Source organism: Rhinolophus sinicus, chromosome 15 (assembly GCF_057876585.1).
Source record: "Rhinolophus sinicus isolate RSI-liver-muscle chromosome 15, RSI-T2T, whole genome shotgun sequence".
Lineage (NCBI taxonomy): Eukaryota > Metazoa > Chordata > Mammalia > Chiroptera > Rhinolophidae > Rhinolophus > Rhinolophus sinicus.
Window position 1 is genome coordinate 75,205,671 of NC_142515.1, and position 15,029 is coordinate 75,220,699.

The window sequence follows — 15,029 nt, forward strand, 5'->3', positions numbered from 1 at the left end:
TTTTTGTGCAGGGACCCCTGTCCTAAACTGCAATGTCGGTCTTGGAAACCTGGAGCTGGAAGGAATCTCAGAATTACTGTCCAGCCTCAGCACACAGAGCAGGAAACCAAGAGGGCTGAGAAGGCGGGAGCTGCCAGGGCCAGGCGGGTAGTTCTTGGCGGTCACCAGGGCAAACGGCTCCTGCCCCGGCTGCTAGCCACCTGACCTGCAGGGAACAGAGCGGTGGGCTTTTCCTTTCTCAGGATATGCATTCAGGCCTTGCTGACGCACGGTTTACTGCCATCACCACTCAGGCCCCAGTGATGGGTGAGCACTGGGATTTCGAGGTGCCCAGGACCCACCTCAGCCCACAGACAGAGAAGAGCAGGTCTCAGGGGCCCTTTCTCCTCCTGAGGCTCATCTTCATCCCAGCAATTCCACTGGGAGTTGGCAGCCTCGCCTCACCTTCCCACCCCACACACACCCCACCCCCAACCAGTAACTCCGTCATCAGCAATGCCAGCTACAGTGACCGAGTGAGAGCAGCACAGGCCTGCCGCCCAGGAGCTGTGGAGCCAGTCACTATTTGTTGAGATAATAAATACATACCTGTGTACAGACCCCACCCTCCACCAGCTCACTCTCAGGTGTGTCAGTAACAAGTCAAAACACAGGTGTGCCCAGTGTCCCGAGGAGATGCCAGGATGCATGCAGCAGACGGGGCCTGGATGGCAGAACGGACACTGGAGCTGGCTCTGTCCACCAGGCTGACTTTAAGCAAGAATGTGGACCTCTGAGCCTCAGTTTCCTCAACTGTAAAGTGGGGTGGTGCTGACGATGTGCTGTGGGACTTGGGTGTGAATATGATTTAAAAATCACAAACTGTCGGGGCCAGCCCGGTGGCTCAGACGGTTGGAGCTCCGTGCTCCTGACTCCGAAGGCTGCTGGTCCGATTCCTATATGGGCCAGTGGGCTCTCAGCCACAAGGTTGCCAGTTCGATTCCTCGACTCCCGCAAGGGATGGCGGGCAGTGCCCCCTGCAACTAAAATTGAACACAGCACCTTGAGCTGAGCTGCCATTGAGCTCCCAGATGGCTCAGTTGGTTGGAATGCGTCCTCTCAACCACAAGGTTGCTGGTTCGACTCCCGCAAGGGATGATGGGCTGTGCCCCCTGCAACTAGAAAACGGCAACTGGACCTGGAGCTGAGCTGCGCCCTCCACAACTAAGACTGGAAAGCACAACAACTTGAAGCTGAACAGCACCCTCCACAACTAAGATTGAAAAGACAACAACTTGACTTGGAAAAAAACAGTCCTGGAAGTACACACTGTTCCCCAAAGAAGTCCTGTTCCCCTTCCCCAATAAAATCTAAGAAAAAAAACAACACCACAAACTGTCCTACAAACACGAGCCTGCCATGGCCTGCATCATGCTGTCTGGAGGGAGGAATGAGGCGAGGAGGGCCATGCGCAGGTAGCTGGAGGGGGTCCGCGGAGTGGGCCACGCTCCGAAGCAGGGTCTGCTGAGTGGCCTGGATGATGGTGCAGTGAGAATGCTGGGTTTCTGGAGTGAAAGGTTTAGTGTGGACCCTTCTTTAAGAAAGAACAAGACGGGCTGGCCAGTGGCTCAGGTGGTTGGAGCGCCATGCTCCTAACGCTGAGGTCGTCAGTTCGATTCCCACATGGGCCAGTGAGCTGCACCCTCTACAGATAAGATTGTGAACAACAGCTCTCCCTGGAGCTGGGCTACTGTGTGCCGCCATGAGCAGCCAGTGGCCAGTGTGAGCTGCTATGTGCTGTCGTGAATGGCCAGCAGCCGGCAAGAGCTGCCGTGAGCCGACCAACAACTGACTGCCTCAGCTGGGGGGAGCGCAAGGCTCATAACACCAGCATGGGCCAGGGAGCTGTGTCCTACACAACTAGACTGAGAAACAACGGCTTGAACCGGAGTGGGGGGGGGGGGGCGGAAGAAAGGGGGAAAAAAGAAAGAAAAAAAGAGGGAACATGATATCCTGGGTGGCCCTCCTACAAGGGATTTGTACTTCTGCACACACATCACCCCTCACACCGAGACACATACAAACACTGTGCCAACAGCAGGCTGACTGCTCATGCTTCCGTTGTACCAAAGGCCCTAGAGATCCGTAACGGGGTCTAACCCGGACACCAGGAAACTCCTGGCACCAAGCAGAGTGGTACATCGGTTTTCTAATGTAATCCGTTCCGGAAGACCGTGCGAGTTCTGAAACGTTCAAAAACAGCCGACAGCCAGGCCTCAGGATCTTGCACTCAGCGGAAGCCGCAGGACATGTTCGACTTCCGAGGCGAGTTAGAAAAACGAAGCATTCACTTCCGGGCTTATGGCGTTTGTAAACCGAAATGTTCGTCAACGGAGACATTCAAAAACCGAAGCGCTACTGTGTATCTGTTGATGGGTGACCGCAATACACAATTGTGAAGCTTTATTTGGGGGGGAGGGAGGGAACAAAGCACCAGTAGATCAAACAACTTGGTTTGAAGGAAACTCCATGCTCCATCAAGAGCAGCAACTGGTGCACTAATGCCACCATGTGCGACCTGGGCAGCACGAGAGTCGCCTCCAGGCCACCCCACATCTTCCAAACAACACGGCCTGCTGGCCGTCCCTGAACACCCCAAGGGGCACGCTGCCCACGGTGCTGGCTAACATGATTCCTGCCCCTGGGATACCTGGCCCTCTCCCCTTCCAGATGGTGCACTTCACTCCAGGAAGCCACACTTACACTCTGGGCACCAGGGGCCCCCCACCATAAGTCAGAAGGTCTTGCTACATTTGCCACGATGGTGTGCAATGCCGACTCAAGGCACCCCTCAGCAGCCATGGCATTCATCATTTATTTATTTATTTTTGCAGGAGAAAAGCTGCCCCGCCCACCTCCCCAGGTCTTGTTTCTCTGTTGTCACAGTGTGGTGAGTGTCTGGTGTGCCCACTTCCTGAGCTAGGAACCGTAAAAATATTCAAATCTCTCTCCACCAGAGGATGATGGTTTAGCAGCCAGAGCCTCCTCCTGGCACCCAGCACCCGTGGCAGCTTCTGCTCCTCTGGAAGAACTGACCCCACAGACAGATGATGTCCGGGCTCCCCGATGAGGGATGAGAATACAACAGGGCAGCCCAGTGACGCGGAGGCCGCAGCATGGGGGCCTCATGCCAGTGCCTGCCTAGGAAACCCTTCGTCTTCCTTTCCTGTCTCATTCTGAGGCCCAAATTCAAGGCCAATGTCCCAGTCATCTCCCTTCAGGGCACTTGTCATAGGGCCCTGAGTCACCGTACTGGCCCTATTTCAATTACTTGGCCACCCTGCATGTTTGGGACACTTTCTTGCCCTGAGCTGAACATTCAGGGTCAAAGTCAAATGGCCAGATCCCCCCCTTTAGAGAAGGCTGGTCTTAATTTTTCAACAAATATTTACTGTTGATATGTGCCCTGTATAGTAGAGGAAAAACAGATTAATAAGATAAGCTCCCAAAGAAATGGTAACATAAGTGCCTCTGCTAAGGGACCTACAGGAAGAAGCCACTTCCTCCTGTGGGGAGGGAACCAGGAAGGGTTCACAAGGAGACGACCCTGGACTCGGCTTTGAAGGATAAGTTGAAACTGGACACAAGAAGGAGAAAGGGACATGATATGAGAAAAGGCAGAGACAGGGGACATGGGGGTTGTACCAAAACAGAGGACAGAGGAGCTAAGGGCTTGGAAACAAACGCCAAACATAATTCTGAAGTGTCCCGTTTGAAGATGTGGGGAGTCACTGGCAAAGGGTGTCTGGAGGGAGCCTCCGGGCTCTGTGATGGGGAGAAATGTGCCATCAGACTCGAGAACTGCCGACCTCTTTTTACAGACTTGGTGGGAATCAACAAAGGTCAAGATACTGCCGTGCTGTTTCCCAGGTGGTACCCCAAGGTTTAGACGGGCAATAACAACAGGGGTGGAGGATTTCCTGTTAGTCCACCAGCTTTTAAGTCACCGAGGTGAGGCAGGATTCCAGGAACCAGGAAAAGACTTCGGTGGAGTTTCAGATTTGCTCAACAGAGAGCTCTGTGACTGCATAAGGCTGGGGGGAGACCCACCCCACCCCCGCCTAGCACAGTACTCGTAAGTCAACTTTGCAAAGGGAACTGGTCTATTTTCTTGCTGACTTCAGCCATTAAGTTGGAGGCGAGAGCTAATGAAGGAATGAAGACACACACACACACACACACACACACACACACACACACTTTTAAAGGTTGAGCTGAAAACCTTTATCTGGACAAGGCTTTAAAACAGTGTGGACCTATACAAGTTCCCTATGGCTGCTGTAACAAATTATGATAAACTCAGTGATTAAAACACAAGTTTCCTAGAAGATACAAAAAAATGGAAGGATATACTGTGCTCATGAGTTGGAAGGATTAATAACGAAAATGTCCTTACTACCTAAAGCAATCTATAGATTCAGGGCAATTCCTATTAAACTACCAATGTCATTCTTCTCAAAATTAGAACTAATTCTAAAACGTATATGGAGCCACAAAAGACCCCAAATAAAGAAATTTTGAGAAAAAACAAAGTAGGAGGTATTACACTTCCTGATATCAAACTATACCACAAAGCTACAATAACCAGAGCAGTATGGTACTGGAATAAAGGCAGATATATAATGAATGTAATAGCATAAATCCTCACTTATATGGTCAACTAATCTGTGACACAGGAGGCAAGGATGTACAATGGGTACAGACAGTTTCTTCAATAAGTGGTGTTGGGAAAACTGGACAGATACATGCAAAAAAAAAAAAAAAAGAAATTGGACCACTTTCTTATACCATATATAAAAATAAACTCAAAATGGATGAAAGACTTAAACGTTAGATCTGAAACTAAAATTCCTAGAAGAAAACACAGGCAGTAAACTCTCTGACATTGCTCTTAGCCGTATCTTTTTAGATATGTCTCCTAGGGCAAGGGAAACAAAAGAAAAAGTAAACAAATGAGACTGCATCAAACTAAAAAGCTTTTGCACAATGAAGGAAACCATCAATCAGAGGAAATTATAAACTACCGAATGGGAGGAGATATCTGCAAATGAAACATCTGATAAGGGGTTGATAACCAAAAAAATACAAGGAACTGATATAATTAACCAAAAAACCCCCAAACAATGGGCAGAGGACCTGAACAGACATTTCTCCAAAGAGGACATACAGATGACCCACAGACATATGAAAAGATGCTCACCATCACCAATCATCAGGGAAATGCAAATTAAAACCACAATGAGATCTCACCTCACACCTGTCAGAATGGCTATCATCAATAAATTAACAAACAAGTGCTTTCGAGGATGTGAACGAAAAGGAACCCTCATACACTGTTGGTAGGATTATAAATTAGTGCAGCCACTATGGAAAACAGTATGGAGGTTCCTTGAAAAATTCAAAAAAGAACTGCCATACGATCCAGCAATTCCTCTTTTGGGTATTTACCCGAAGGAAAAAGAAAACACGAATTCAGAAAGATATATGCACCCATATGTTCATTACACCATTACTAGTAAGAGCCAAGATATGGAAGCAACTGAGATGTCCATCCATAGATAAATGAATAAAGAAGATGTGGTACATATAGACAATTGAATATCATTTAGCAATAAAAAACGGAAGGAAATCTTGCCATTTGTGACAACATGGATGGACCTAGAGGATATTATGCTAAGTGAAGTTAGAGAAAAACAAATACCATATGATTTCACTTATTTCTGGAATCTAATATGAAACAAAACAAATGAATAAACAAAACAGAAACACCCACAGATACGGAGAACAAGCTGATGGTTGCCAAAGAAAAGGGGGGCAGGGGAGAAGAATAATTTTAAAAAACACAATACATCAAACAAAGTGACATTAAAACCATACAAAAAATCTTGACGTGGTCAGATGCCCAACTGGATCTCACCAGCTAAGACCAAGGTGATGGCAGGGTTGCATTCATTTCTGGGGATCCTAGGGGGATCCACGCCTTTTCTGGCTTCTAGGGGCTGCCCGCATTCCTTGGCTGGTGGCCCTTTCCTCCATCTTCAAAGCCAGCAAAGGCAGCTCTCGTGCTGCCTCCCTTCTGGTTCTCTCTTCCGTAGTCAGTCACATCTCCCTCTGACCACAGCAGGAAAAGGTTTGCATTTCTTTCTTTTTTAAACTTTTTAAAATTTTACTTTAAGTGTGTTTTTCCAGGACCAATCCGTTCCAAGTCAAGTAGTTGTTTCAATCTAGTTGTGGAGGGCGCAGCTCACAGTGGCCCATGTGGGGGTCGAACCGGCAACCTTGTTGTTAAAAGCACCGCGCTCTAACCAACTGAGCTAACTGGCAGCCCCCAAGATTTGCATTTTTAACCCTTATGATTAGAGCCAGGGCACTCCATCTCCAGGTCCATACCCTTCACCCCATCAGCAAAGTCCCTAGTGCCCAGTAAGGTAACATATCCATGGGCTCCAAGGATTAAGAGAGGGGCATCCTTGGGGGATGGAGGGGGAGTTATTCTACCTGCCACAGGAACTACAGTCCATTTTTGTTATTCATAATGTTCTGTTTAATAGTCACCACAAATACTGAATTAGCAAATACTGACCCACAACTCATGGAGAAAATACAGGGGTAGGTTTCTGGGATGTGTGTGTTTCTATTTCAAGACACCTTATTTAATATACTACACTGTTGCTTCATTAACATTGAACCCAGCCAATAGCACTGTAAATATCTGAATAGAGCTTCTCTAATACATGTACGTTCTCTGTAAGGAACATCACAGCTTTCTTGCATTTAGGAACCTTACACAGCACTTCAGCTCTACACTGGGGCCAAATGAAACAGAGAAAACACCCACAAAAATACAAAAAGAACCAAACAAACCACTAAATAAACAATGAAAAGGACACCGGTTTACAGTACAAGAGCTGAAACAAGAAGGCAGAGCGTGTCAGGAGACTCAGTGTCTTCTGCTCCGCACATGTCTGCAAAAGTGCCACAAGTATTGGTTTGGGGGTTACAAATACATTTTAGCCAGGAGGTGAAACTGCAAATACAGAATCTACAACCGAGGATCAACTATAGTTCCCAGCCTGAGTAGCAGATGCCAGGTGCTGTCTGCGAGCTCAGTCTCACTGTGGAGACCAAAACAGAAAACATGAGTTCTTGAGGAACCGCCATGCTGGCGAAGAAATTAATTCTGTGAGGACTCGGGACATGGGGCAGAAACATGGGGCAGCAGCTGTGGGCCTCCCTGGGTTGATCCACGGTCCATGCTCCCTCTGAACTAACACTGAGCCTCCGCCCCTCACACTGCTGCCTGGCCAACGCCCCTGGGCACGTGCAGCCTAGTGGAACACAGTTGAAATATCATCCTTTACAAAGGCTCAAACACATGACCCCCGCCAGCTTTGAGTCTAAGATTTTAGATCATGCAAATTGAATAGGTTGGTTTTTTCCAGGCTGGCACTGCTGAAAAGCTATATGGTTACATTAAACAAGGTGTGACTCTACAGAAACTCTCAGACACAGCCCAAGGGGACAACTAAAAGACCGCTCAGTGCCACAAAGAAAGAACAAAAACTTGGAAACATCCTAAACACCCACTGGCAGGGTGACAGACAAAAGTATTTTGGAATCGCCACACCGAGAGAGCTATACACCTGTGGAAATAAACTCGAGTCACAGCCATCAGTGTAAAGGAAACACACAAATAGTGTTGGGCCAAGAAAGCAGGACACACACAAACCTACCACGTGATACCATTTCTATGAGGTGTAAACTTGCAAAACAACACTGAGCTTTTAGTGATAAATCCACAGGAAGTGCAGGTATAAGGGAAGAGGCTTCGACTGGAACTATAGTGCTGTTGATTTCATCTCTGGTGAGCACCTGACTATGGCCTGGTCACTCTTTTATCTTTCTCTGTCTGAGACACTTTATAATGCAAATTTAAGGTGCCTGGAAAGGGAAGTTCCCCTTTACGACCTACTGGTGCTGACCAGCTCGCAGACTGGTGAATGGAAACTCCTGGGAGGAGTCCCCTCTCCTTCAGGCTCTCCTGTGAGCCAGCAGACTCCTGGGTTCAGACCGAGTGAAAGGCCCTAATCCCTACTCCCCTGAACGAGCAGACTCTCCAGGCCTCACACATGCGCCTGGCCCTGCACTTCCCACACTTCCCACGTCAGACTCCCAGGCCCGCCAGTTCAGAGATGGGGGAGGGAATCCACTAAACAGAAGAGCACGCCCAGTGCTGACCATGAGGGGCCCGGGGTGGCCCTGGGACAAAGTAGGAAGCCTGCTGTGAGATCTGGGGCTTGGAGAGAACCCTCAGCTGCCCTTGAGTCCCCTTGGGAGAAGGGAATTGATGAGGAACCTCCCAGAGAGAAACACATGAGACTTTTCCACTGTGAAGTAAATGTGTCAGAGCAGGGGAGAAAGACGATCTCTGTTTCGATGTCCCGGACCTCAAAGCCAACCTCTGTGAGGGTGTCACACACGTGTAGGGGCTCTGACCCAGATACCCACTCTGCAATCAAAGAGGGGCACGCTCTACTTCTGCGGAGATAGAGAACAATGCTAGGCCAGGCAGGTCAGGTAAGGGATGGAGAATCCCGTCCCCGTTCCCTCAGCTGCCCTCTTCTGAAACACAAAGGCTGCCCAAAGGCCAAGCTGCCCGCCTGCCCGCCTTCACACAATCACTTTACAGTTCCACTTTACAGAAGGTAGCACGCTGGACTGAGGGGTACTGGTGGCAGATATTTGACTAATTGGCCAAGGTGGTGTCTGAGGACTAAGAAAAACGACTGAGCTGTACCACTTACAGTCATGCCTCTCCCCAGACACTCGGGTGTGCGGACAGAGTCCCGAAGCCGTTTCCAGGCTCGCGGCCTCACATGGAAAGGTGCTGGCCCAGGTAGTAGATGGCCATCAGCTGTAACCAGTTAGCCTTTAGCCACTGATGTAACTGCTGTGGCTACACTGGGGGGTTGGCTGGTTGGCAGACTGCGGATCGTGTTGATCCTATTTCGTGCGTCTCGCCCGCCGCCAGTGAGACTGGGGTGCAGGAAGACCCCCTGTTGGGGTACTGGCGGATGTTTGCTTTTGTGTCAAAACCAGCCGCCAGCGAGAATATAGTGGTATGACTCCGCTATCTATGGCTCCGTGGGTGTTCCTTTTTGGCCACACCATGTCCTGCGTTCTTGTGTGGGGAGCAGGAGCTGAGACCCTGCATGACCTTTGAGGTCTGGGGCATGGCGCAGCGAGCAGGGTATGGTGGTTACTCCTTTTTGGCCTCCACGTCTCCTGCATTCACCTGCCGGGAGTGGGAGCCGAGTCCCTGCATTATATCAGAAGTCCATCCGCACCCCACATCTCTCTCTTCTAAGCCTTAGCTCAAGTCTGCAGGATTTCCTGATTCTACCTGAAGACTATAAGGGGCATGGTGCCAAGAGAAGGTAACGTTTACAGGGGATCGATCATGTTCTCTAAAGCATGGGAGGTAACACAGAGACAAGGAGAAAATTACTCCTGCAGCGATGCTCTTTCAAACTCCTTATTCTGGCGAGGCGACACGGTGAGGTGGGCACTGTCCTGGTTTCAACAACTCTTTAATTAACGAGGAAACAGACCCCAGGTTCAGAGGCTAGCTACCCAGGAAGAACTGATTATACCACTTTGTTTTGGGTGTATTTGGTGATCCAGTTACTATAATTTTATAGCAAGGAATAATATCAAGCTCCCATTAAAATAAATTTTAAAAAAGTGAGTCGATTTAAAATGGGAAAGATGCGGAGAAGGTGAGTGAGTCGGGGTTCTCGCATGGAGTCAGGGTGAGGACAGGGAAGGGTGGGGGTGGGTGGGTAGGGAGGCTGGCTTCCGGTGCACTGGGTAAGGAGCCTGCTGCATTCTGGGTACTGGCCGGATGGACAGGGACCACATCGAGGGGGCAGCTGGGCGTGACTGGGGATGTAGAGCTGGAGGACAGGCGCATGAGCAGTGGTGGGTGTCGGGAAGGTGAAAAGAGAGGAAGAAGGAAGAAGCAGGCCCAGGCGTGGAATGGAAAGGCCACAGAGAGAGCCAACTGGGACAAGCGAGGAAGGGGGGAGGGAGGGGACAAAGAGCTGGCAGGCTGACTGAGAAAATGAAAGAAGGGCAGGCAGGTATGGAAGCCAGGGCTGGCAAACAGGACCAAGGCTAATGCTGGGCAGGTCTGAGAAGCCCAGCGGGCCTGGGGCGCAGGCTTCTGGTGGTCTAGCCTTGAGGAGGTAGAGCCCAGCAGACTCCATTTCTGAGCAGGCTGGGCACCTCCAGGGAAGTTTCGTCTGGCCTCGGGCTCCGGGTAACAGACTGACTGCCCGAGACCCAGCCAGGGCAGCCCCGTCAGCCACAGCTCCTGGAGGCAGATCTTAAGCTAAAGGGACAACCTCTGAACTTTGATTCCTTATTTTTTAAACCAGTCAGACCTGTTCCTGAGCCCTCTAACGCCTCACCAGCCACCACACTTTCCGGGGGCTCTGCCAGGGCCTGAGCAGGAGCTAGGTGGGAGCTGGTGCTGACCCACCCCCAAGGACACTGTCGGAGGCCCCCATTTCTGATAACATGGTCAGCAAGCCATGACCCAGGGGGCCCAGGCCTGTAACCAACCGCCAGGCAGCCCCGCTCTGACAAGATGAAAAGCACATTTGATGTGAGGATGTGCATGGCATGTGGCACGTGGGTCAGATGCCTGGAGGGTGGGGGGGTGTTTCCAGCGGGTGGTCAGGGAGATGGCAAGGATACGGGAAGATATACACAGGGTTTTAAAGGGCAAACAGGAAGTGGACAGAGAGACCCAGGGTGGGCTGGGGAAGGTGAGAGGAGCGCTGCATTCCAATGGAGGAGGCAGGAAGCTACAGGCAGCTGGGCGGCCCGCAGACTGGTCAGACCAGAGTGTGCCGCCCTAGAAGGCGATAGGTGGGAAATGAAGCTGGGACTAGGGTGTGGGCTCCAGAAGGTCCTGAATGCCAGGCTGGCACTCCAACTGCACCCAGGTCGGCCCGAAACGTCCTTCGTACGCTGCACCCCAGCCTCTGCTTTCCCGAGGCGTGCTGATGCAACTACTCCCACTTATGCATTCTCACAGCCCAGGCGGCAGCGGCGGCTCGCTCGTATGTGGAGCAAATGTCCCTCCAGTATTTCCTGCGCGTGTGGACAGGCCAGGGCCGGGCTCCACACCAGGCACACAGCAGTGGGCGGAAAATATGGTTCCTGCCTACAAAGAGCTTATGATAAAGCGAAAGGACAGAATAATCACCCAAGTCAACCTCAGTCCTTGACTGAGGTGCTATGCAGGAGTCCGTGAAACTGGGTGACAGGGCATCTGGGGATCAGAGCTCTGGGAAGACACCATGCAAAGAGGCAGGAGGGACACATGGAGGATGAACTCACTGACCTTCACAAGGCCACGGGCAGGAAGAGCTGCCCGGTATGGGGAGGGCATCTCACACCCTTTGCTATAACAGCATCTCCTGCAACAGCAAGCCCTGCTAAGACCACGGCCGCTGAGTGGGACTGGCTGTCTCACACACGGAGCATGATGCCCACTGGAGGATTTAAGGCCCAGGTGTGGAAATCTGAGCAGCCAGCCCTTTCCAAAGCAGGCAGGAGACAGATGCTGAGTCAGGGCCTCCGGAGGAAATCGCACTATTCGGAGGAAATCGCAGGCTATTTTCCTGCTGTGGCTGGGAGTGTCCGCGTGACCCCACTCTCTCAGGGCCCAGTCAGCAGGCTTTTCTAGGAGCTGAGCGGAAAGGAAGATGAAGCTGTCTTCTGGGAGGTGGCTGCCAAATCTAGCCCTGTGAAAGGCGAGGGGGCGGGGAGAAAAAGAGGGAGGGAAGGGAGAGGGGAGGAGGGAAGGGAGAGAAAAGAGAGAAGCCAGCTGCTGCCACATTCTGCCACATTCTTCCATCCAGCTTTCCAGGGAAAGCTTTGAAAAAGAACCCACACTCACACAGACTGCCCTAACACTTCACCAGGCACATTAAAAAGCCATTAGGGCTTGAGCACAGGGGGTAGAGACACCTAAATGGGCCTGTGAATTGAGTTTCAGCATCAAACCCTCCCTCTAAAGCTTAGAAACCTCACCCTGCCTTGGAACTCAGAAACAGAAACAATTTGACTTGCCTCGGGCTACTCCCCCGGCCGCCTAGGCGCCACAGTGCCAAAACCTGCAGTTGCCTCCGAAATCCTATGGAGGAAGTTGGCTGCAAGCCCCAAATTAAACTAAGTTTTTCCAGATTGGATCAGTTCCAAAATATTGCCAACACGGAAGAGGAGGAGAAAGGCTGAGATAGGGGCCAGGGCTGAGCTAACTGGCCTATGCCCCTGGACCAAAGGCTCAGGACACACAGGCCAGAGACAAATGGCAGGCCTGGTCACAACCCGCAAGCTCTTCTGCTGAGGCAAAATGCGAATAGACATGCCTGTGGATAGCTTAAGTGCAAAGGGGTGAGCTCAGGCTCCAAATGCACTACAGTGTGCCACGCACTCTGGTTCCACGCAGAGAAGGATGGGGGGTAGGTAGATGGGTGAACAGCATGATTTTCTCAGCTCATTGCCCAGTCTTTGATAGTTCTGGGGTCTCAAAAATGTGACAGCTCCCGATTTCCGAAACTAAACAGGGAGACTGTGAAACCCCTAACCTCACAGACTGTTAAGTGGCACATGGAGTATAATTAAGTGTCCCATGGCTTTGCCTTAAAACACATCTAGATAAGCAAGGTGATTAGAGTCCACAGTGTTTGAACTGGTCTCTAATACACACAGGATTGAGTCAGAGGTGAACTTGTGGCCACGGTGGCAGAATCGGAATGTGATGACCCCTTGGTTCTGGTCTGTTAATAACAAGAATACACAGGCTGCTTCGTGGTGCCAGTGCCTCCATGATTTTGAAGAGTGGGGCCTGTGAAGGAGCTCTGATTTTACAGACGGGCCTGGCAAGTTGGGGAGGGGGTTTAAGGAGGCGCTGGTTCCTTTAGGGAAGGACAATCACAAACCTCTTCTGTAGCTCCAGAGTCCAGCTTGAAACAAGGGCGGGTTACTCCACCCCGCCAGCCAGCTGGAGACAGAAGGCTGAGTGGGGGGAAGTGGTCCCGCCAATCCACTGACAGAGCAGGATGCGAACATTCCACTCAGGGTCCCATAGGGACAAGGTTAGTTCAAGGGTCTTCTTACAGAGCAAGTCAGCAGGGTGGCTTCCTGTAAGGATGGACTTAACCCCGTTCCCATCACACGTGGACATCAGGACAGCCGTGACGGCCAAAGCCCTTCCCACACCTGCTGTCCCAGGGAAGATGGTCTTCCTAGGTGAGCCTGCAGCTGCTGAGCTCAAGGGCCCAGGGCGGGACCCTGCTCTCCAGACATCGCCTGTCACCTGTCTTTCCCAGTGCACGGGTTCCATACTTTTATTCACGCTCAGGTGAAGGGGTTACAAATTCTAGATTTTTGTATCTTAAGATCATTCCATGTTTATTACTTAACAGGCCAAGCACTTTGCTAGGAAATCAAAAGCATGATTCCACAAACTGAGGTTTAAAAAACAGGTCAGTGCAGGCGGTATCTGCAGATGTTCCAAACACTAGCCACGTCCTCCAGAAAAATTCTAACAGGTTGGGGTCCTGGGTCCCTCAGCCCTCCTCCTACCCCACACCTCTCAAAGGAAGTTCGACCTTTCTTCCTAAGCCCAAACCCAGGGTCTATCGAGCACCCAACAAACTTCAAGGCTATGGGATATAGCGGTCATGAATTCTCCTCCTAGCTCAGACGGAACCAATCTTTCAGTTCAAACTCTCTCCCTCCTTTCAGGCCAAAAAAAAAAAAAAAAGGTCAGGCCAGCATTCCAGCCAGCTGCCAGCTCTATCCCTAGTTACACTCTCAAATCTCCACACCGCCCAGCCACAAGAATTATCAGGAAACCAGTTAGCAGCTTAGGCCTGGAAATCAACGTCACCCAAACACACACAACAATGACAAGTGAACTTTTGAGTGTGGATCTCACTAGTAGGGTTCCTTTACCCTTCTTAGCTCCCCAGAAATAATCATATAAAAGCATCTTCCCCAATTCTAGCCATGCATAAGTATCAGATGGCTATTGAAGGAGTGGGCGTTACACAGGAAGCCAGAGGGGCCCCAAACAGCCCAAGACAGATGCCTATTTCTTTTACTGCTTTCCTCTATAAATTCAACTTTCCTCAGCCCAGGCCCTCAACCCAGCCAGTGGCCAATTCATAAGAAGTAAAAACTCACAAACCTCCCACTCAAAGCCCAAACTGATTTTATATACAAGACCTGAAAGAAAGTTTTCATCTGAGATCAAATGGTATGGAATTTGCCAGCATACTGCCAGATACAGGCAGACCTCGGAAATACTGCAGGTTTGGTTCCAGACCACTGCAATAAAGCCAGTACCATAATAAATCAAGTTGTAGTCTTTTTGCTGGTGTGTGTGTGGTGGGGGAGCGTGCCCTCAATAGTAATTAGTTTGTTACCAGCATCATCAATGAGAATAGAAACTTTTAATTAACATCATAGCCTCACCTGTTACAAACCAAGTTTCTGTTCCCAGCTCTCTCCCACATCCACCTGGCTTCTATTTCTTAATTTAGAAACGACACTGTTACAAGCCTTTGAAATCAAGAACCTGTTTCAAAGCAGGATTTCTCAACCTCCGCGCTACTGACATTCGGGGCCAGATAATTTTCTTGTTCTGGGAGGGCCGTCCTGCGCATTGTAGGCTGTTTAGCAACCCTCCCTGGCCTCCACACACTCAAAGCCGGGAGCACCTTCTCCCCAAGTCGTGACAACCCAAAACCGTCTCAGGTATTGCGAAATGTCCCCAGGAAGGTGCACAGGGGGAGAGCAGAGAGAGCAGAGGTAGTCAGCCCTGGTTGAGATGCACGGGTGCAAACTTACACCTTCTCAAAAATACCAGATGCCAAAGACACTCTGGGGTTCTCAGGATTTGGGAACTG

General features: G+C 50.4%; 1 protein-coding gene across 2 annotated transcripts in view; it reads right to left on the reverse strand.

Moving 5' to 3' along the window:
- Positions 1 to 15,029, reverse strand: part of SH3GL1 (SH3 domain containing GRB2 like 1, endophilin A2) — a 34,890-nt gene that overhangs the window by 16,832 nt on the left and 3,029 nt on the right. The window contains exon 2 of one of the 2 annotated variants that reach the window (XM_074337613.2): positions 11,453 to 11,855. The exons of the other annotated variant lie outside the window; for it this stretch is intronic. Coding sequence (XP_074193714.1) covers positions 11,453 to 11,500 — 48 coding nt within the window. The 5' untranslated portion in view covers positions 11,501 to 11,855. The remainder of the gene's footprint in view (positions 1 to 11,452; positions 11,856 to 15,029) is intronic. 2 annotated transcript variants of the gene reach the window in all.